This window comes from Haplochromis burtoni, unplaced genomic scaffold (genome assembly GCF_018398535.1).
Source record: "Haplochromis burtoni strain Fernald_Lab_line unplaced genomic scaffold, NCSU_Asbu1 Contig_67, whole genome shotgun sequence".
Taxonomy (NCBI): Eukaryota; Metazoa; Chordata; class Actinopteri; order Cichliformes; family Cichlidae; genus Haplochromis; species Haplochromis burtoni.
Window position 1 is genome coordinate 1,708,959 of NW_024582428.1, and position 24,657 is coordinate 1,733,615.

Sequence of the window (24,657 nt, forward strand, 5' to 3'; positions counted from 1 at the left end):
GAGGAGATTTAAACAGCATTTCGCAGATCAAATGCTTTTTGTTTTTTACTATTAAACACACTGTATACAGCAGACTTGTTCTGTGTTATGAAGCTATAAACATAGAAAACCCTAAGGGTATTAAATTCCTGCAGCAGAATAGCTCCTCTGCGAGTAATGGGTTGATGTGTACATGTTTCTTCTTCTACCTGTGCAGATTTCTCAGGTGACGAAACAGACAAAGGACCCCCAGTACAGATGCACAGCCTCAGAGAGTTTGAACAGGTAAGGATATCGGCTCAGCTACAAACCTGTGCAGAAAGCAGAGCATTCCTTTGATACTGACCGAGGCCAGATATGTCACAGTTTGGTGTAGATAGAAACAAGCTGATAGAAACAACAAATATCTCCTAGTGTTGCAAGAAAATAGCTGTTGAGTTGTGAACTTGATGAGACTACACTAGTGTTAGTCATCTACTGTGTGTCAGACAGGCCCAGGCTTGCCTCTGCCCACTGTTAATTACTATTTAGGTGCGTTGAGGAAGTTGATGTGGCAACCGAAAGTCCTCATGACTTTGAGAGTTCCCTTGGCTAACGCTGGTTTTCCACAGTCTTGCCACTTTTAGACAGACTGTAAAACTATTTCTAATTTGTGGATCTCTTACTCAGTCGACTACTATTTCTGTCAGGTTTGCTGGTGTGCTTCATTAGTGCACGAGGTGTCATTTGTTTGGAGTATGTGATTCTTGTGTTGGGGTATATTTGAACTGAAACTGAAAAACTGCAGACTGTGTATTCACTGCCTACGGTAAGGTCCAAAAAACAAAAACAACAATAAGTGTCAGCACATTTTTAAAACTGTGATATTAAAAGGTATCAAACGCATCCCTGCTGGTGATTCTTTGGACGTGACGAGGGTGCTTTTTGAATGATACAGCCACTGTTTTTTCTACATTTAGTTTCTATACAGTTTAGAAATTGCCTGACAAAATGCCACTGCAATGAAATCATTATTTTATAATGTGAAGCATTCTCTGCTCACATTACTTACTGCAGCTGATGCCACCAACACTTCGTGTGTTCTAGCTCATTTTCATTTGATATATTTAACAGCAATGTCAAACGTTTCGGCCTTGCTGTCCACTTCCATGATCAGATGGTTAACACAAATACAGACTCACATATAAAAATAGAGAGATTAATGCATTTTAAAAGCTTGCATATGCAAAATATTTTTAGAGGTTAGAAATCAAACAGTCTGTATGAAACACCAATGAAATGGGGGGGCATGGTGCTCCTCTAGGTCTGTTTCTACCCCACAGTAATGAATTCTGGGAACTCTGCCACTAGCATTATGGGTGTGATATAACTCTGTAGGTGCTTGCTGCAATTACCCCATTTATTGAAGGACAGAAGTATAGATGAAAAACAGGCTGGGCTTGCTGGTTGTAATAATGTTGAACGGTGGTGAGTTTGGCCTGAAGTGAAGCACGGTATGAAAGTTGAAACTACAGCCAGAGAAGATCGAATCCATATTTTTTCACAGGACAAACTGCCTGATTAATTTTTGTTTCTCTAAAAGGTTATTTCTGAATGTATAAACAGGCGGTAACAAATAAACAGTTAATATTTTAAAAGATTTGTTTCACACCTCATTTTATATTTTATGCTACTGATTTTTTTAATCACAACTGTGTGACAGTGACATCAGGTTTTTGACCCAAAAGAGATGAGTGGGTGGAATCTTAAGTTTGTCAACTAATGATTGCAAAACTACTTCCATAACCTGTATGTATGCAAAGAACACACACAGATACCTGCAATTAAATCCTAGATTTTTTACCAAAACTGAACCACCGTCTCCTTCTATGCTTTATCCTTCACAGTAAATCCTAATATTTATTAAATGATTCCATATGAGTACCACAGATAGGGTAGAGCAGTCTAGTTCAGTGAATCAAATTAGGGCCTGACAGACAACTGGCTGGCTATGGGAGAATCATGCTACTTCCAGTGTTTGGCTCTGTTCAGGGACACCAGATTACCGATCAGGCCTAATTATTGTGTTAAAACTGTACCAGATTGTCTCCTTTTTAAAAATAAGAAAAAATGCTGTTCTGTAGGAATGGTTAAAATGAATGGAAGGGCAGTGTAATGCAGAGCATTGTAGTGTAATGAGGTAATTGTGATTATTCATGTTTAATTGTTGTCTGATTACTAAGTTTATATTTTTCTACTTCTAAGCAAACTGAAGTACAAAGAGAAATCCAACATTTTCAGATAAATAATATGTGACTTAGTGGAAGTGGGTTGTCTCTTTATCACTGCTGTTTGCTCGATTTATGGTTCAGGATTTCGAAATATCAAAAAAGTCCTTGAGCAATACACTGCTAATGAGATTAGTTCTAATAGCATTTATAGCAGCTCAGAATACCATAATTATGTCTGAATAACAGGTACAGAGTAGAGAGCAGAAAAACCTCAATTATGTCTCAGATTTCAAGAAGAAGAACGTCACCGCTCCATGGTAACTGTCATATTGTGCATTTCATATACACTGTGTTTTCTCTGAAGCTACAGGAAGAGGCTGGGCTGGTTGGTTGGAGGCCATATTACAGTGTGTGGGTAGCTTTGAAGTTTCCCTCTGACGGTCCCACGAAGGGATGAAAGGATGAGTCGGGTTATTTGTACACACATAGTACTGCATATAGAGCAGACTAGGAGTCAACTTACTACTGGTTTTGTTTGCAAAGATGAGAAAAGTGGGATGATACTACTAGTGCTTTCCATTGGAATTAGAGCCAATGTGTTGCAGACCTGCAAAAATCCTTCCAAGCAGCAAAGAGTTGTTTTTTTTTTCTTTCTTTTTTACATTTTTTACACAATCATCTAAATTTGAACCTGGCGAGCACTAATTGATGTTTACTTTTCTTTTTTATATTTTCATCTAAAATAATTCCAAAATTTAGTCAGTAACATTTCTGCTACTCTAAACGAACAATTGTGGTCACTAAAAAGGGGGCGAGAGGATTGCATAGTGGAAAAGTCAAAGACAAACACAGTAGTTTGAAAACAGATTTAGCAGATTAAATATGATAATATGATTATGGTAAAAAGTAACTGAAGATGGTAGAATTGCCTTTCAGGTTGCTTTATTTTTGATTTGATTTTGTTTATTTTAACACAGACATTTTGATTGGTCATTTTTATAGTGAGCCAGAAAACAGATTTTATACATATGTTTATTTCCTTAAACTGCTGCCATGTAAAGTACCAGACTAGTTTTATATATCGCATATATTATATAATGCCAGTACCTAAAGATTTCAGGTACTGCCATTAATAATGTATTGCTTAACTTTACTCAAACTAGAGTAAACAGTGAAAACTTTTGAAGTGCCTTGTTTTGCACACGTTTATAAAAAATGTCTTTACAAAGCAGTGGTTTGGAATCTGTCTTGGCCTTTCAAAACAACTGGAGTCGCCTACCCCTGCTATATAGACTACAGACTTTGGATTTTGCCATATTTGGGGCGTTATTCTCTTTAACTGGAACTGATAATGAAATCTGCCTTTGCAGAGATATTCCTATTTGTGTGCAAATCTTTAAAATTGTGAAAATTGTCCCACACTTTGTGAGGACTCTGCAATACTTTGGGATGCATTCATTCTGAATGTAGTTCTGATTGATAAATTGTGAAACAAATGTTTTGTCTGTTATTTCTATACCTTTTTTTTAACAGTGGGAATGTCTTTTACAAAAAATGTTGACGTTCCACTCTTCCACTAGTCTAGTATGGATGTGCAAACAATACAATACCACGCGGAGGTTTCATTGTACTGGATATTTTCAGATGTGGTAAATCTCAGAAACCTGGCACAAAACTGTAAAAGTCACAGTGTAAGACTAAGAAAACGATTTATCAGAATTTCGTCAGGCAGAAGTATTTACAGTTCAGGCTCTCAAACTATAAGAAATGGAAACAACGAATTTTCAATATGGCGCAGAGACAGTACAGTTGGGTTCTTGTCTGAAATATTTCCATATTCTGATGGATCACATTAAACTTTGTTGAACTTTCATTTCCTCCATAGTTTTACATTGAGTTTTTCTGACAGTGGTTATGTATGTTCGGCCTCTCATCTTAATAGAGCAGTCTGGATTATTGAATCCAGGTTTTGTGTTTGCGTGTGATTGTGTGTGTGTGTGTGTGTGTGTGTGTGTGTGTGTGTGTGTGTGTGTGTGTGTGTGTGTGTGTGTGTACAGTTTGTCTTCTCTTCACATTTGCGTCAGCTTAAAGAATCAGTCCTGTCGCTGGCTGGTTGAAAGAAATGTGAACCTGCCAGAGCAGCATTTGTAACTGTCAAACATTCACACTCTGCAGTCCAGAGGTTTTTAAAGAGAAAAAAGAGAAATCACCCAATCAAAATGCCCCTTTCTCAAATGGCCTTTATTAGTCCACAGAAGAAATTGAAAGCACATGGCTGACTATAAATGTGAATTCAAACCGACCACGGTGACGCTGAGATTGATAGAAGACAGGGGGAAGATTGCATATAATTTTGGCCATTAAAACCTCAGGACAAATTAGGGTTGTTAATCTGTTATTTTGCCCTCAGTCTCAGTGTTCACTTCCAAAAAGCCACATATGCTATGAAAGGTCTGTCAGAGATGGATTACCATTACCAGAGTGGCAGTAATGGATCGCATTCAATATTGTACAGAGACAAAAAAAAGACAGCCGATCCTGCAGTTGACCCGGGTCTGTGTGTGATTTAAATGGAACATTTCTGGTAATTGCCTTCATCTCTTGAGTCTTTTATCTTCACTTTGCTTCTTGTGCTTTTCTGCTTTTTGAGGTCACTGGCTGCACTGGCAAGGTTGCTGGCTTCACTGGCGAGGTCGTTACCTGTCTCAGTGTATATGGTTCAACCTTGCGTCTTGCGTCCTGCTACTATGTGTTGGTTAGTCTCAGGGGCATCTTTGCACACACGCCACCTTGGGTCCTGTCAGTCTTGGTAAACTGCTGCCTCTGTGGATCTGGTGCTTCAGGTCTCTCCTTGTGCTGCTATCATCAGAGCCTCTGTGCTCTGATCCACTCGATCTGTTGATGGTACATGCCATGCAGAGGCTTGGTCTTTCATTATAGTTCCTCTTCCTCATCCCCATCTATCTTCATTTGTCTGAGGCACTATTGGAACGGCTCATCTCAGGGGCCCATCTTCCTGAGGTATTTGCGGATGCTCCATGTTTCATCCTGTATTGTGGCTCTGACACTCACTCCTCCTCCCCCTCCTTCTTTCTGTTGCTCATAGAGCCTCAGGGTGCTGGACGAATGGTTAGTGACCTCCATGCTTTGTAAGGAGTTTTCATGTCTTGACGCGAGTGGCATCTGTCACCTCCTGTGGCCAGCTTATTATTCCAATTTTGTATCCAAAATCCAGTAGGACATATATATTGATGGGTTGGACCTAATTCCTATTGTTTAGCTTACATCTCAGCTTAATGACTCATGGTATAGGTGTGCTTTATACAGTACACACAATGAGTTGAGATCAATAGTATCTGGGAGTGATTGATTGATTGATTGAATGATTGTGCCATATGAGCACACAGCCAACACACATGCTGCTGAGTGACTGCTGCTCGACAAACACATTTCATTGCAATGTTGACCCTGTGCTAACTTGCATATGACAAATAAAAAACTGAAACTGAAACCTGTGGGGGCCAGAATTCTGACTGGGTTATAAGGAATAAAATACTGATTTCACATGACATGGAAATCAGTTTAGAAACTACACTTTACTTAAGACATTGAATCTTTAATTGATGCTCCGTCTCGCTCCATAAATAGAAAGTATGATAAAACATAAACTATTCAATTGTTTGGGGTGAGCGCTGTATAAACATCAGCTACAATTTAGCATTTTTAAAGTGGTGGTGGTGTTAGATTTTTAAAATTCATATTATTCCAATAAATCGATGGACATTAAATCTAAATGCTTTCAGAGATATTTAAGTTTTTTGCTTTCATTTGCATGAATTAGGACATGACTTCTATTTAGACACAAGAGACACTGAGACATAAACTAGTTGTTCTGTCAAAAAATTAAAAATCAAAGTAAAGTTTACAGAGCATTGTCCTTCATAACAGGAAATGGACATTCTGCAGTTTTTGTAAAAATAAATAAATAAATGTCAGAGTGTTGTCTGTATTTCAGGAAATGCCATCCAAATCTGTATTAGTTCACTGATATTGAACTGTGATACAGAGCTCCAAAACTGATTTTCTCAAATCTCTCACTATTGTATTGACACTATTGTTGTTTGTCTGCACCCTCAAAGTTAAAAATATGAAAAGATACAGCCTCCTAATCAGTTGATTGTTCTTGTGAACAGCTGTGTGTTTTGTTCTAAATATTGCCAGCGCTCCTGGGCCAGCTCTGCTTGCCTGTTCCCTCTGTGATAAACTGCTAAGAAATTCTGCTGCTTGACTCTATGCATTTCAAGGATGGTAGGTACTGATCATATTTTTTGCAGGGTATCCAGTGATTGAGCTAATGAGTGTTAAGACATGCTGACAGCAGAGGAGTCAGTTTTCACGGCAGCAGTACTCAGACATGCAGCAGATCAATAAAGAGGAGCTCAGCTTTGAGTAAATCAGCAGATCTACTCAAACTTGAATTAGCTGCCTTACACTGACAAACAGAAATGTTCTCAGTCTGTTCTGTTTGAACAATGAGGTGGAAGAACACAATTTCTCTTTTGATTTGTTATTTGCTTTGAAATATTTGGTATATGCATTGGTGTTCACGCACAGAAGACCAGGACCTTGTATTGCCTGTGGGCCATAGGAAAGAGTAGCATGTTTAGTCAGTGGAAATCTGGACAGGCTTCAGTGAGATGCACTAGCGCCACCAGCTGGACAGAGAGACAAATCGACTTTGAAAAGTATGCTGGTAGTCCATGCACGCCTATAACTTGTTAATTGGTCCCAGGCTTGTGCAATTTGTGATCTTCTCCGCTGGGTCAAAGAAGACATATTGAGTTGATCACAGCATTGGTCATGGATGATAATTGTTCAGTAAAAATGCACAGAAATCTGCTTCCAGCCCCTTCCACCAATAACATAACCACACTGACTCACCCTTGATAATCACAACTTTTTAATGTTTTATTTCTGACAGTTTTGTATTTTATGTCGTTCCTTGAAAGCATTAAAACATTTTACTTTGGAGTTCTAACATGTCAGCAAATCATTTTTAAACAACTCAGTTGATCACAACCCCAACTGTGTGTGTGTGTGTGTGTGTGTGTGTGTGTGTGTGTGTGTGTGTGTGTGTGTGTGAGTGTGTGTGTGCACGCTTGTATATATTAATGTGTGCATTTGATATACAGAAAGCTCTATTGTGTGTTTTTCTGTTATTTAGATGGGATTTGTGTGTTATATTTCATCATCTGTCCTCCCATGAGTCCAACCAATCATATGGAAACAGTTACAAACAAAATGGCACAAAAAAGAAAAAAAACTTAGTGCAAGGCCAGATCTTGCAATTACTCTAATAGTATAGCCAGTCTTTCATTCTGGGGTCAGAGAGGCAGAGAAACCACAGTCTGAGTACCCTCCACAAATCCTAAAAATCAGCACCTGAGGAAAATAGCTGGTTTACAAGACCATAATTCATGACAGCTTGTTCAGGAAATGGCAACAAACATGTAAACTGTTGTGGAGCTAAAAAAAAAAAAAAAAAAAAAATCTAACACATTCAAAATTTTATTGACTATGATTTCATTATAACAACAAAGACTGCTAGAAATATTAACTGCAAGGACCTCACTGGTCCTGATCAGGGACAAGATCCCCCAGGACACCATTTATTGTCTCATTAGGAGCATGCGCTGACGTTGTCAGGCATGCATACAAGCACGTGGGGGCCATACAGACTACAGTGTACCATTTTGAGTTGCTGCAATTAAATTTCTCCAAACTGAACTAACCTGCCACATCATTTTTGTACTTTGATTTTTGGGTGTCTTTGAATTCAGCTCTCTGTAGGTTGATCATTTTTATTTCCAACAAATGATATGGTATCCTTTTGCTCCTAACATATTATCCAGTCATTTATAGAAATCCAGCATTCAAATTTGAAGTGTTTTCAAAATGTTCCTTTAATTTTTTGAGCAGTGTATGAATATTACATATTTAAATGTAAAAAATAAATATTTTATGTTTTGAAAAACTGCCATCTGGTAAACAACATCCATTGATCAATTATGTTATTTGTTGATCGACAGGCTGAAGAAGGCGGTATAGGTGTCAGGTGCAGTGTGTATTGGGTAGCAGTTGAGGGCAGACGTCGTGACAGTCTGATTGCTGGCTATTGAAACTAGCTCTTTGGACATGAAACATCTCCTGTCTGGTGGGGTAGGAGCCTGAGCTAGTGCCTAAGGTTAAGAGATACCAGCTAGATATTCTTATGCTCATGTTGATGCATGGCTCAGGCTCTGAAACCAGTCTCCTGGAGAAGGGCTGGACTCTCTTCAAATATTAGGTTCCCCTTTGTTTGTCTTCAAAGAGTAGTTGTAAAACAGCTGCTCAGATGATCAAATGACTCAGAGGAATGAGTCATTTGAAGAGTTTCAGTCAGGTTTAAAAGCTCATCACAGCACAGAAACAACTTTTGTGCAGGATACAAATGATCTTCTGATGGCCTCTGACAGTGGACTCATCTCTGTGCTTTTCCTGCTTGACCTCAGTGCAGCGTTCAATACTGTTGACCATAACAACTGTATTACAGCGATTAGACCATGCCCCAGGTATTAAATGTACTGCGCTGCAATGGTTTGAATCGTATCTGTCTAATAGACTCCAGTTTGTTCATGTAGATGAAGAGACCTCTTTACACACTAAGGTTAATTATGGAGCTCCACAGCGTTATGTAAGACCAATTCTGTTTACATTATATATGCTTCCCTTAGGCAGAATCATCAGAAGGCATACATTTCACTGCTATGCAGATGATACCTGATTTTATCTACCAATGAAACACACACCAATTAGTTAAACTGCAGGAATGCCTTAAAGGCCTCCATTTTTTATTTTTTGAAAATGCTGCAACAAGATTACTGACAAGGACTAGAAAGAGAGAGCATATTTCTCCTCTTTTTCCTTTTTGATAAAGTATATAGTTAGGGTTGGATCAAGTGACCCGGAGTCCTTTCTTAGTTACGCTGCGATAGATCTAGGTTGCTGGGGGATTACCATGTTACTTCTTCAGTCACCTTTTTTTTTTACTCATTATGTGTTTATACACCTTTTGGCATTTAATTATTAGTTATTATTAATCTCTGGCTCTCTTCCACAGCATGTCTTTGTCTTGTCTTCCTCCCCTCACCTCCAACTGGTTGCAGCAGATGGCTGCCGCTCCCACTGTCGCCAATGTGCTTGCTCATAGGGGGTCATGTGATTGTTGGGGTTTTCTCTGTATCATTGTGGGGTCTTTACCTTACAATATAAAGTCCTTTGAGGCAACTGTTGTTGTGATTTGGAGCTATATAAATAAAACGGAACTGATCTGAATTGATTTGAAATTTTGTGAGAGTCAGTGGACAGGGGTGGATATACTTGGTTGATTCTCTGCATGTTGGGGTTTTCCTTTGTAGACTTGAGGGTTGCTTTTCTTGGCCTTCCCTGTACCACTGTTTCTCCATAATAAGTGTCATGCTCAAGCATAATGGTGTTCATAATTGCATGTTATCCAGACACCTTAGGTCACAGATCAATGATCAGTTTTGGCGACTCAGGAATGGAAAGTGATACTCACACAGTGTACAGTGGGGATGGGCTGCTCCTGACCTCAGTGGAAGATACAGTCAGGCAATGGAAATAATATTTCAAGGATCTCCTCAGCCCCACTTTGGTGACGGAGGCAGAGTTTGGGAAAGAGGGAACTACTCACCCATGAGTGGGAGAAATCAATGAGGTAGTTAAACAACAGAAATTTCTGTGCTAGGGTACGAATGAAGAGAGTACATCCACTGGTCAAACCCCAGATTCAGGAGGAAGAATCATTTTTTTTCTTGATCTTGGAATACTGGATATTCAAGGGTTTGTGGGATCTTTGTCATCTTGGGAGATGAAATTTGTTCATCGGGGTTGCTTTGGGAGTATAAGGTTTTTGGCCAATTTTTATGGGCTATTCGATCCCTACACAACCATCGTCCATATTGCCATTAATAAATCAGACATAGTTCCAGTGGGTGCTGGACTCTGCCAGAGCTTCCTTTTTCACTGATACTGATAATCTTTTTAGAGACAGAAGTTAAAGGAAACCTTTTGCCACTTCGCGCTTTAGTAGCCTCAGGATCTTGTCTTTGCTTTTCGTGGATGATTTGGTTTTGTTAGTTTCATCTGGTCGTAGCTTGCGCCAGAGCAGTTCATTGGGTGGGAATAAGAATTAGTCCTCCCAATCTGAAACCAAGGAAAAGGGTGGAGTGTCTACTTCAAGTCACGACTTTCTGCCCCAAGTAGAAAAGCTGACATGTCCTGGGATCTTGTTTATGAGTAAGTGGAGAATGGTGTGGGAGATGACAGAAGGATTGGTGCTGTCTCCACAGTTATGTAGATGCTGTATCAGTGTTATAGGTGAAAAGATAGCTGAACATGAAATTAAAGTTGTTAATTTACCAGCCAGTCAACATTTCTACCCTCATATATGGCCATGAGCTGTGTTCTTCAATACTCATCACTTTTGTTGCCCTGCACCCTTAGTGCAGAGTGAGGAATTTAGTGATTTGGGATGGACTCACAGTAGAGCTGCTTCTACTAATGCTTCTGTATAACACATAGACAACATAACTAATAAATGCGATGCACATTAGGTAAACTTTAATTTCAGAAAGCTTTAGGAAAAAATTGCAGTGATAAAAAATTTGGATGCCAAAACACCCAAAAGGTGCAAAAGTGTCGGTGCGTCACTGCCCTCTACCGTAAACTCGGGCAATACAGACACGTTAGACAAACAGGCTTTTTTCCTTTAAACTGCCAAAGAGTTGGCAAATGTGACACTTTTCTTTCAAAAACACCTAGGAGTGGAAATTTAATTTCGATTTTTATGAAGTTGCTTTTATATCTTTTAAGTCTGCCTGCGTTTACTATTAGTATGTGTGTTTCCCATCAGCAGACTTCTTGTTGTAGCCTATTACTGATGGACTGACTGATGGTCTCCATTTGTTATTGTTTAATAGAGTCTCTCTGCAGGCTGGTAATAACCAGATCCGCGCGTAATCAAAGCCGTCTCGTCATCTCCTCTGCTCCACCCATCTTTCTCTTTTTTCCTCAGACACATTCTGCAGACTCTGACTTTGTCTGTTGTTGTTCTTCTTTCCCACTGTTAAATCTCTTTCTTTTCCTCAGTTGGGATAACTTATAAAAGGTTGTGAAAGAGGAACATGTGCCGAACAGACCTCAGTACAGACAACCTTCTTTTTCCTCCCTCCCCCCTCACATACCAGAGAAAACTTATCCAGCTGCCAGAGAAAAGGGAGGAAAAATGTATGTTTGAAAAGAAAAAAAAATCCTCAGTTGGAACTGATCGAAGCACCCATGTGTCATCATTTATTTCCAATGTAAGGTTCCTGGAATCAGCACATTAGAATGGAGTGTTGAAACTGAGTTTTTCTTCTGTGCTTTGGGGACAGGTGCTTTTTGGTAAACCCTTTGACTTATCTATGATTGAGGGAGCCTTGAAATGGAATAATTACTAGCAGAGGGGGGGAAAGGAAGACCAGGAGCAGCTAAAGAAACTCCTGACTTTCATCAGTTGCTCGCTTTTCTATTTGAAATTTTCTACTTGTCTACATTAGTCCCACACTGCTTTATCTGTCTGTTTCTCTTTAACACTCTTCCATTTGCTCTTATATTGTCTGTCACTGACATTCTCAATAGTATTTATGTGCTTAAGTACTACTCAGCAGCTTCTCTTCATCATGCTCCTGACTATTTCAACATGTTTTAAAACCTGATTAGGTTTTGAAAAACCCTTTGTCCTTTACAGGATGAATACAATGATTGTTTCCTCCTAACAAGTGTGAATATCAAGAACCTTACCCATCCCATCCCCCTGGGCCAGAGAGCTCCACTGTTGTGAAAAAACCCATTCAAAAAAACATCAGTGAACTATACTGTTGTTTCACTACCATAAACAAGCAGTAATTAATTTATTTGGTCATATGTATTTATATTGTCATGTGTCCTGGAGCCAGAAGTGACCAACAAGAAGCATTCATAACCTGCAGGGGTGCACAGGTATCTGCTAATGAACATTAATTAATAACAGACAAAACTTCAGTCAACAAAACTGAAGAACAGACTTCTTGAATAGTCTGTATGACACAGCAGGCCTAATTGTTTAACAGACAAGTGCTCCAAACAACACCAATAACAGAAATAACAGAAACAGACCCAAAAACTCCTGACAACAGTCAGCTAAAGTTGCAGTTCATTCCACATGAATTAGTTTTTACAAATTGAGAAGCTAAATTCTTTTAATTCTTCAAAGTTGTGAATTTTAACATGGGAGTCTTTTGGATTTGACTTTCTCATTGAGCTAAACTCAAATGAACTGCCCTTTTTGTCCTTGGTTTTTAACTCTGGTGGTTGCAACTTGGCGGCCACAAATAATTGCTGGAGCACAAAATATGAATAAATTTGTCACTGAAAACAGTCATTAGTACATCTGCTCAGTTTTCATATTTAAATACGGAACATCTATTAAAATATGTTTGCTGTGTATACAGTGTACATGTTTTCAAAGCTACCCTTTTCTTTTTCCTAGATTGGAATTCCAAGTAACAGTACCCTTTCCACCCTGTGAAAATATTTTCTCTTGCCGGTGAAACATTAGAATTAGACCATCAAATTCTCTATTTGAAAAAGAAGCTGTGACCCACAGTGGATGAATCTGAGTGCCATACAAATACCTCACAACTCCAAGACTGCCTCTGAAAAACACATTAACCTGCACATGAATCCTCTACTGAACATGTCTTTAAGTAGTTCATAACAATATTTTCCAGTACCACATATACTATACTTTATTAATGGATTTTTACATAAAACAATTACATTCTTTATTGAACTTTGAAAAACAGTGAGCAGTGGTCTGCACTTGCAGAGGATCTTTGAATTTAAAGACCCACACCTTTTCCCAGTTTGTATTTTATATCTACGTTGGATGCTATTTGATTTGTCTTTTGGTAGTACCTCGTTAAATATGGTATACGCTATATGGTACTTCCAAGGTACTTCATTGCATAGAGAAAATGGAAATAGAAATGTATCAGCATTCAATAAATGTATAACTGCTGGTAAGCTAAACTAGCATTTTCTTGGGACTAAACATAAAATAACTGCTGACTATAAATACTAGGGGATATTCATGTGGAGGCTTTTTAGAGATAACATGTTTCTGAAGGGCAGAGTTGATTGGCAAGTTACTAACAAGCCCAGAAAGCTATGTGGCCTGTCTCAGATTAGTATAGCCAAGCCAAGCCAGCTAGTGTTGAGTAATGCTGTTAGTAAATACCAGGCCAGTTATTGCTAACGAGAGCCTAATTGGAACCAGATGAGCATTTATTGAATTTGTCAGAGAAAGGTAAAGAGGAGATAGCTAATGAAGTACAGCCGCAACATTGGATCATGCAGCCAGGCACTGGGGGAACATATAATTCACTGGCAGTGCCACGGTGTTTTCCCATGTGTGCAGTTTTATATTCATTTAACATGGCAGAAACCTGGTATCAAAAATAGTAAGCCCAAAGAGGAAAAAAAAATATTATTTGGCAATTAAGTGAAGTACTGTATTTCATTTAAACTTAAAAAAAGAGGTGTGAAGACTAGCAGGCGGTGCATGCTGCCATGAAAATTCAACCGAAACAGTTTTGAACCCTGATATCTGAAACATTTAAAGCCTTCACATAGCTCAAAGCCACAAAGTGTTGAGTTGTCTTGAAGTCCCCTCTGTCCTCAGAATGATTATATGTTTGGATTCTTCACACAGACAGACTGACTGACACTGTGGTAGCTGTCAGCCAGAGCTTTACACACAACACAAACATAGATACTCTCAATTATGTTCAGCTGTTGTTGGTTATGCAACGTGGGAAATAAAACCAGTGACAAAGTGTAGCTATCTAAAGCATTTTCATTTAATCTAAAAGGCTTTAGTTAGTTTTTACCATTAGCTTAAAGATTTATTGCAAACACTAAACACATATCCGAGTACTGTGCATAATTACAGTTTTAGAAAAAAGCATTATTAAAGGTAATTAATCAAATTGCACAATACCATATAAAAATTTAATTTGTTAATACATTGGTTATAACATTGTAATAATAAGATCAACTACTTAGTAATTTTCTGCATTTCTATGCTGTTCAAATGTTTGGCAACTTAAGAACAGAAAATAAAAGAAATTCATGACAATAGAGACATGAAAATACAACTCATCAAGTTTTAGACTATTAGATGAATTCGTAAATTTGTTAGCAATTTGTTAGCAATTTGTTCAGGACTTTATAGGTTTATATTTAAAGTTAAGGCCTTTACACAAGCAACTGGGAAAAAATGTGGCATTTATTTTATTTAATCAAGCTTGATTTTTCAGATTTTTTTGGATACAAATAAACAGATCTGACTACTCAGGCTAATGTGTGCGTTCATAGCTCAAAACGTGCACTGTTACTGAAATGCCACAGCTAGAAACTGCTTTAGGTCAACTGGTTCTATGAAATTATTTCTCTGCCTACTCAGACGTGGTCCCAACTCTGCCAGCAAGAGGTCAAACTGCCCCGGTGACAACCTGAAATATGTATGAAAGCAGTTGTGATAGAGCTTCAGTTCCTAAATCACCCCATGAAATTCTTCCTTCTGCTACCTTCTCATGAGAATAGGATAAAGCCTGAATCCCCCTTTCTTGTGCATTTTTTAACAATAAATTTCTGTAAAAATGCCATGTATTTGATGTGTGCTTGTATATGTTACACGACAAGTTCAGATATGAAAACGTATACACGCAACACTTGTCTATAATTGCCTTTAGATTTAGGCTGGTTTGGCACTATGTGGTGATGGTTAAGGTTGGGGCCTAAGAGACTTGGGAATCTATCATTGTCGATAAATGTTTTCACAAACATGACAGTCTCAGTGACTGAATCCAGGTTACAGCTTTCCATGTGCTTTTGCGCATGCGTGTTTGTGTGTGAGACAAACACAGTACACCACAGCTACATAACCCAGTGAAGGCTAGTAAGTTTTAGTTGGCTAAAATTCAGAAATAAGCTTGTTGTGACTTCTGCACTGATTCATTTCTGCATCGCTTTTATTTATTTAGTTTTGTATCTTTTTGTTGCTTGACCCTCCCTTTCGTCTTTCCCTCATTATATGATGCATTCCTCTTTCCAGCTCCCCCTCCCACTCTCCCTCCCCTCCTTTGTCTGATTATACAGTCACTTCTCATCCTGCCAACTGATGGTCCAGTGCAGTGAGGCCCTCTAGCTACACTTCCTGTCCCTTTGATTTTCATCCACAGACAACAAAAAAGAGGGCACGCATCCAGTCTACATAGTACATGCAGCTATACAGCAGTGCATTCATGTGTGATTGAACTGCTGTGCGGTGCTTGAAAACATCTACACATGCGTCTGTACATTTACTAAAGAGCCATCTCGTCATCCACTGGTCACACTGTTAATGAAGTCCTGTACGTAACTGTACTTGTGTGTGTCTGTGTGTATTCAGAGGTTCTGTTGGATTAAAGCTCAAAAGTTCAATTGCTCACAAAAAGCCTCCAGCAGCTAATTGGCAGTAATATATGTAGTTTAGACATGACATGCTGCTTCTTACAGACATTCTTTATACATTAACTTTGTGCAAATTTAAACTGTAATGTACCTATAATGGCATTGCCTCGAGACATGAACTTCATTGTATACAGTCTTTACCATGTAAGAAAGTACTTGAATTTTTTGTTTCACTGAAATTAACAGTGTATGTTTACTCTCGGCTTCTTACAAAGGGAAACAGTTATTAGTGTGTACTCACTGAGAGCTGTGAGATCAAACGTGTTGGTTTCACTGGTTTCACTGGTCAGGTAACTTTTACTTTAAAAGCAAACTGTCTTCGTGGTCTTCATTTCCATTTGACACTTTTTCAAGTGTTGTTACTGTTCTGTGGTTATTTATCAAGGGTTTGCTGTCAGAGCCTTCTATACAAACTAAAGGCAACCGTGGTAATCTGCTAGCAATCAAAGCAACCATTAGGTTTTTGGTGCTGTATACCCCTCTTTTGCATCCACAAGCAAAATCCAGCAATCACTCACCAGCCAGTTGAGGAGCAGTAAACAACTTCTTAGCAACTGCCATCACTCACATATTTGAATCCCTGGTTTTAGGACCCAGTGCACACAGTTTGTTTTCTTTTAGTGCTTCCTTGCTATTCAAAGAATTTAGTTCTCTTCTAGTTCTGTTCTTGATTTCAGTTTATATTGTATTCCTGGAGTCCCTCTGTGTCACGGTTCTGGGTTGGTGACCCAGTGTTTTGTGTTATTATTAATCTTTGATTTCATCCTGGTTTATCACTGTTAGTGTTTTGGTTTCTGTTTTGTATTTCTAGCTCCCTATGTTCTGTAGTATTTCTTGATTTCTAGTTCTTGGTTTTTGTTCCTGTGCTCCTCATGTGTAGTATAGGTTTAATTCTGTCTTCATGTGCATTTTCATGTTCCCCCGTCAGTCGTTGTGTCACTCCTGTCCCTGTGCTCCATGTTCCTTCTGTTCAGTATCAAGTCCGTGCCTCTGTGCCTGTTGTGTGTTTCCTGTTTTATTGTGGTAGTCCTTGTCCTGTGTTTTGAGTTTTGCTTGCTCGCCCTGTCTCATTACGTCTGATTGGTCCAAGCTGTGTTTCCACCCGTTCCCCATCCTCTCGTTATCCTACCTGTATTTTATCTTCCCCTGCTTGTTGTCACGTTGCACTCTCATTATGCTGTGTGTTTCCCGCCATCACCAGGTTTATAGTTTCTGGTTTGTTTTGTATTTAGTGTTAGTTTTTTCCAGCAATAAAAGCTGCCGTTTTTTCCTCCGTCTTCAATTCAATTCAATTCAATTTTATTTATATAGCGCCAAATCACAACAAAGTCTTGAGTCCTGCGTTTGGGTCGATCATCCTGCCTGCCACACAGCACACGCTGACATTATGTACTCTCACATCCCTTTTGTCCCTGCGTCTGGTGCTGTCCCCTTCTATGTTTCGTGTTTATCTTCTCAGGTTTTCTAGATATCCAGGTTTTGTTCTAGGTGATTAGAGTTGTTTTCTCTTCATCATGTTTCGCCTGTGTTTTCTGTGCTTTGTCTAGTTTTCATCTGTTTGTGATTCCATGTTTTGTTACTTCCTGGTTTATGTTAGCAGTCTCTTGTTTCCAGTACTGTTATCTATAGTTGTCTTGTTATTCCTGATTTATTCCTTCTGTGTTTCGTTGTGTCACAGTCTCATCTGGATTTGGACTTTTGTCTTCCCATGTTTCCCCATCTAGTCATCCTGTTCTCCTCTATGTAAAGTTTATCCTTGTTCACCATTCAGTTGTTTCTGTCTGGTTTCTCCATGCCCAGTCTCTGTAGTTGTCTCGTAGTTTCTGTGTGTCTTTACCTTTTGTCTCTGTCAAGTTGGTATGTCTTAGTTTCTGTCCTGAGTGTTGTTTTGTCTCTTGTATGTCATGTTCAGTTTAACTTCCTCTGTCTCGTTATTCCTGATTTTTTGAGCATGCTTTCTGTTAGCCATTTCCTCATTTAGACATCTGCAAGAACTAGGTACAACCTTGTGCCACTTTGTTACTGTCTGCTCTTTGTTTAGATCATAGAGAGGGGATAATACATAGTTATAAATTTTAGAATGAGAATATGTACATTATTGTCAGAGTAATTTCAATCACAGCGCAACGATCAAAGCTCCTAGTAAAAGTTTGGCTGACGTGAGTCAGCTAACATGGAGTGCAGTGATAGACCTGCTAGAAGTGCCTTTCAATAAATAAAGATAATTAACAGTCTTAAAATCTTTCAGCAATCTTTGCTAACTTATCAGTAAACCTTTATTACTATTTATTAGTTTGTCTCAACTGTTCTTTAGCACAGAATTTAAAAAAAAATCTGGTTGTCGAAACGTACATAACACATTTTACATTTTATTTAATCATATTCCTTCAACATCGTTTCCTACGAATAATTTAATTTGACCTTCAGTGTGGTCTAAAAACTATTTTCACATCTTTTCATGTTTGACTCTTTCGTATAATATCAGCATCTCTTGATCACATTGTAAACTAGTGAAATGACATGACAAAGGATTCAACTGAATAGCAGGATCCATTATAGGTTATAGAAACATAGAAATACAGATTTGTAAAACTGCAGAAATTCAGGTTTACTTACACACACACACACACACACACACAAACACAAACACAAATGCGCGTGCGGAGGTCCTTAACGTTTAAGTCCTCCTCTGTTTGTCAGCTGGGCTTCATTCACAAAACGTGGTTTCTATTTCTTCTTTGAAAAAATTTGAAAAAAAAGGAACCACTAACTTTGTTCTAAAGGTCTGTGTTTGTTTTTTCAGATCTGTCTGCTCTGTCTCTCCCTGTACAGTGAAAATGACTCCAAGCAGAGAGCCTGAAATTCAGGGATAGATTGAGTTACACTGCATCCCAAAGACAGAAGTGGCCTGCAAGGGATGGTCTGCCATGATAGTTGGCACTTGTTTCGATTTGAGCTGAACTTGATACCATAATTTAGACTTGCCATAAACACAGAAATGAGTCACAGACCTACTCTCCCTCTGAAATACAACCATGGGAAAATTGGGCATTTTGGCTGCAAGGGCTCTGACCCAACTGTAACATGAAATACACTTATGATTAGACATAATGTGTTTATCATTGCTTACACAAACTGATGGAAAGTATTTGCTTGGCCTTGCTCAGGCTGCCTGCATGTGTGCAGAGCAGAGGCATGGGAACAGGTATTAGTTTGTGTTAAGGAGATGGCTTAGAAATGACTTGCTGTTTAGACATGTGGATTATGCTGACTCTCTTTGTTCTCTGCTTGTGTTTCCTTGAAGGTTAGCATTTTTGTTGATTTGAAGATGAATGAACTGTCAGAATTATTCTTTCTGTCAAGCTTCAGATATGTAAGAGGCAGAATTAGCACCCAGATGCAGGAATCACAAGACAAGAAATGAGCTCAAACTTAGCTTTATTGCTGTTAATCCATGGGAGACAAACCAAGGCATGCATTGAGCAGGGCAGGAGCAAAACAAATTGGAAAAACACACAACCATGAGAGAGGACACGACAAAGGGCAAGGGGAGACTTAGACATGAGATACACAAAGTAATGAGGCTAGGCAGTGGGAACAAATCAGGAATAACAAGACAAGAGCAGGAACTAAATACAAGGCACATGGTACGAGAAAATATCAAAATAAAACAGGAAATAACATAAAGCGAGCCACCTCACACACAAACAAAGTATTGGGGAATCTACGATCCAGGGAAAATCATAGTTTCAACTTTTAAAAATATAGTGGAGAATGTGTGTTCTTGTCTTTATCTGCTCATTACAGAATGTGTACCTGTAACGAGGTCTTCTGATAAGTCCTGGCATCACCACAGAGCAAAGGGAGATTTGAGTAAAATCAGCTTAGCAGGAAGGTTTCCTATCAATCTGTAGACCTCAAGTGTTTCCACTGTGAGAGTTAACAGCACTAAGCAAACACAGGCAGAGGCTGAAGAATCTTTGACAACTTTTTTCCCAGTTCTGTAGAACTAAAAACATGCTTTTGTCAAGCAGCCAATACCAAAGCCTGCAGATAAAGTCAGTGCAATGGTGTATTAAGGTTACTGGGTGCTGTATGACTTACAGAGTGTAACTCTTATGATCACAGAGGTGACAGTGGTGAAGATGTTTCTTAATAGACAAGAGTCTGAGTTTAAATCATTTAGAAAGCAGGGAAGCAGAGTTATCTTTAAAGTTCAGGCCTTCAGAAGTAATCATGATGATTATTGCATCACTTTAACGGAAACAGTCGAGGCTTTTGGAAATAAAAACTGAATTCTCCATGCAAATTTTAGAATTAAAAACCTGGCCAAATATCTGAAACTGAAGCGCTTCCTGTTTATCTTTGGGTACTTAACATTTCTATATGTAACATGTACGGCAGTATACATTTGGTCACAAATGTGATGTTTTCTTATACATATATTTTTCAAATGGTGATGAAAACATTGAGGGCTGGTGTCAGTGAAATGTGAGAAAAATATAGGGGATTAAGCATGACATAAAGCACGCTACAGTAGTCCTTTTTGTAGTCAAATATGGCCGAATGACCTACAATTTTTGAAGGGTGGAATTATGCATATTACTGTGGAGAAGGGGCAATAATGTGACAGTAAAATGCAACGATCTTCGTTTTATCCTCTGTATAAGATATGTTAATTACAAGAAAATGGTAAAATCTTATTATGTCTGTAGTTAAAATAATATCTGTTATATATTACCCCCCAAAATATGATTTACAGTGATAAGTTGTACAGTATTATTGGAAACTTGTACAAAAATATCAAAAATAATATAATTATAAAACAACAACAAAAAATATTTATGAAAAATTAAGGTGGATTATTGGCAACACAGTGGGTTAAATGAAGAAGTGATTTCTCATAGATGTTTATCTGAAAGTGTCTGTACTTGGTCAACTTGCCTCTTTTTTTTTTTAGTGGACATACTAAGAGCTGCTGTCACCTCTCCATCATCATCATCAGAGCCTTCCTTGCTAATGTACTTAAGGAGCTACTAATAACCTTTTTACACAATCAATCTTCTTTTCATCACACATTGGCTAAGGTGGTTAGCGAGCGGAAACAGACCTGTTATGATGATAAATCACTTAAGCTTGTTTACATGCTAATGTTAGCTGTGTTTCCACACAAAGTGCAGATCACAAGTGACTTCAGAGCAGTGAAAGCAGCACCAGCGGCCTCACATGCTGGTCTCCCATCAGTTTCCCATTAAAGACAGAGCTTTATCCGCAATGCATGTGCATAAACCACCAGAAAAAGCTGCTGTCCTCTCTGCTTGCCCAGCTCCAAGAGGCAGACATTATACTATAAATACAAAACAAGCGGAGCTTTAAGCAACAATAACTGACTGGGGCCACGATGTGACAATAATTTTAAGCGCTGTCTGAGATGAAAGGAGAGAGATTGTTTTACTTTGCATTGTTTTATTTTATGTCTATTGCCTGTCGCCTAATGGAATAGAATTCTACACGTTTGTCAGATTAGACTTTTTTACATTGTGTGACGCTACAGTCCTCTGCAAATTGACATTAAATTATTATCTTCTTATACAAGAAGCTGAGAGATATAGCCTTTTTTCCCCAGTGACTCACCAACAGTTATGCTTGCTTGCACATGCTAAAAGTGACATCATAACTACTGGTGCACAGTCTGCAAACCAGTAAACATGGTTAAATATGATTGTCCTTTACCCATATTAAGACACACAATAGCTCTGTCAGAGAGACCAAAGGGCAGGAATTCTTTCACTCTATTAACTTGGACATCGACACACAGGGTTCCACTGACTTCTTGGTGCTCCTTTGATAAGGTTTCCTTTTTGGCAGAGCAACCAAGCCCGTAGCCATCAGCAGCAGCTGTGTTTTAACCTCAAAAGCTGCCTGAGTTCAGGCCCTGCTCCCTGCTCTCCTTCTCTCTATGGGAGTATCATGCTGCATTAGCAGCTGGAGCTCCAAGCTCCATGCTCTGGGGCATCAGTCACAGTCTCCACTCACTTCCGGGGGTCAGATATCTCAGACAGCCTGGGTTAGGAGGGAAAATGATGCTGGTACATCTGATCCCGTTTCTGTGAGTGGACTCTCACAGACCTGTTGTCATTTCCAGCCTTTTAAAGTCACTTATCCAGTAAAATTTAAAGTTGTAGGTGTTCAGCTTGTGTTGCACCTGGAAGATACTGACCTTCGTATGTCTCTGTATCATATAAAATTGTAGTTTTATAACGATGGATGGGGCTTCTTGTTAAATAGCTCCAGAAGGCCTTTCACTCGGGCAGAAACGATAAATGATCTCACCTGACATGTATTAGATATAGTATTTATGACACCCTCCCCCCTAAAAATACACGACATCAGTTGTGGGTTAAACTGAAAGACACTGTTAACTCCGTGGTAGTTGTAACCTTTTAGCCTATGACTGGTCAAGAGTAGTAAACTGTCTGTGGTTCCATCCAGGCCTAAACAAAGCCAAGACCACAGCATTTTTCCTGGCTCACTATTTTTCTGTTATTCCTGATAAAAATAAAACATTTTAAAAAGCTACTGTTTCTACACTATAAATTTGATAAGGTTGCTTTACTCGAATGGGCAAAGCTGTTGCCTGAAAAATGTCAGTGACTTTATTTTGAATGTGCAGAACATAAAGAAGGAATAGTTGAGCTTTGACTATAAGTTGACTCATGAGTAGTAATTTATTAGATAAGTCAATTTAAAGATTGATTTAGCCTTAAGTTAAAAGCTCTTCTTAATTTAAAGTTAAATACAGCCTACTTTAAAAACCTTAGTGTAAGAAATATTATCTGTCTCAGGAATGGCAGCCTTTTAATAGCTAAACTTTTATGATACTTTTGGCAACAGAAACACAAACAATAGTAGAAATTGAATTAAATGCGCTTATTAAATTAAATGAGTGTAAGAACGTGCAAAAAGGCAGTAGTTTGAAATTAATTTAAGTTGACACTGATGGTTAGTAATGCAGTAATTTAGATTTGTATTCTTTTCTTGAAAATGGGCAAATCAATGAGCCAACTTTTGAGAAAATTAAACGAATAACAAGTGTTGGACCAAAAAATACATAAAACTGTGAATGAGATTGAAACAGCCCCATGGGATACCACAAATTACAAATTGTTTGTGAAGACAAAATAATCTCAACAAATCAGGGGCTGGTATAAAACCTGGAAATACAGGCTCTTGGCATATGAATGATGGAGGGAAATATCGACATGTAAAAGTAAATGGATTTTGGAAATGGGAAAAGAAGGAGGGAAACAGGACTGATCGTTCTTCTTCAACTGTGAAGAAATCTTCAAAATCTTGAATCAATGCAGAAATGCTCTGTTTTCTTCAGGTGATGTAGCAACAGAAAACAAAACAGCTCCAAAATGAATCCTAAACCCCCACCTGTGATTCCTGCTACAGCTGTACAGTGATAAAATAGGGTTTACTTGTTATTTATGTCCTCTGCTTCCTCTGAAATAACCTTTAATGTGATTTCATTAAGAACTATGTGTCAGCTGAGATGATTTGCTGACAGGCTCCAGTTTCATTTACAATGCTGAGTGCTTTTGATCCTGTATTATAACATGGGGTTGGCCCAGGCGCCTGCTTGTCCCTGCTGTGGAGAAGATGTAAATAATCCACCAATAATCCGTAGTCCGTATCTGAGCGTCTGGACACAGTGTGTGCTGTTAAAGAGAGTCAGATCCTGTTTTGCTTCATGCCTCTTGTTCTCTTGGCATCATTAAAGGAAAACAATGGCATGCATGGTAAATAGCCATGGAAACACAGCGATTGCTGCAGCTAAACACCGAGGCCAGCCAAGGTTTTTGAGTCATGCAAGCCATACTTCCACACTGAAACTGCTCCCGCAGGCTGCATGTAGCACATTCGCCTTGACCTCATCTTGACATGCAACGCACTTTACATACAGTATGTCTTTGGCCAAAACAATGCATGGAAGAGGGTTGAAAGATAAACACTCCAGCTCATAAATGCTTAAAAATCAACTTGCAAAGTCAAAATGTTACAGTATTTTTTTTTGGGGGGGGGGGTGTTTTTATTTTGTTTTGCTTGTTCCAACCCACTGCATTAAATCTGGCAGATGGGTTGGAAAAGCCGTTGAAGCCCTCTAAGTTGAACCGCTCCACCCATCAGTGCCATTCTACTCCAAGACCTTGATGGGCGACTGACACCTCCTTAGCACTACACCATTCTTTACTCATACACAGCTGCTGCCACCACATCTGGGAATGCTTCTGTCAAACCCAAAGACACAGACAGTGTGAGGAGGGAGATGTGATGAGACCTCAGTCTGACATCCTCCTAACCCTGTGATGTCTTCTGCCTATAATTATTGCTACATGAAGAGGTGTGTAAGTACTTAAAAGTACTTTTTTTTGGAATTCATATAGTTCCATTAAACTTATTGACAGGCAAAAACTCCTTATTAGCTCAGATCTATTTTACTGCCTTGAGGTTTAAATATTGTTGATTTTGCAGCTGTAATTCTTTCTTGAATGATTGCTTTATGAGGCACATTGATGGTGCTTGGATCATAAGGTTCCCGGTGAACTTAAAATATATATTTTGCAGATGGGAAGTTTGAACAACATTTGGATGAAGACTTTTTCATTCAATCTCAGACAGAGTTTATATTTATAAAACCACTATTAAGTAATGCTACTCTATCTGGTCATCACCATCAAATATTATTTGAATCAAATGTGCCATTAAAAAACTGAAACCAGGTGTATGCTTTTGCAGTTTTTAAAAA

At 38.6% G+C, this 24,657-nt stretch overlaps 1 protein-coding gene across 3 annotated transcripts in view; it reads left to right on the plus strand.

The window, feature by feature from the left end:
- The window catches only part of pde4dip (phosphodiesterase 4D interacting protein), a 91,600-nt gene that overhangs the window by 13,622 nt on the left and 53,321 nt on the right, over positions 1–24,657 (plus strand). For all 3 annotated transcript variants that reach the window (XM_042221462.1, XM_042221461.1, XM_042221460.1), the window contains exon 3: positions 197–264. In XM_042221462.1, the coding sequence (XP_042077396.1) occupies positions 197–264 (68 nt within the window). The remainder of the gene's footprint in view (positions 1–196; positions 265–24,657) is intronic.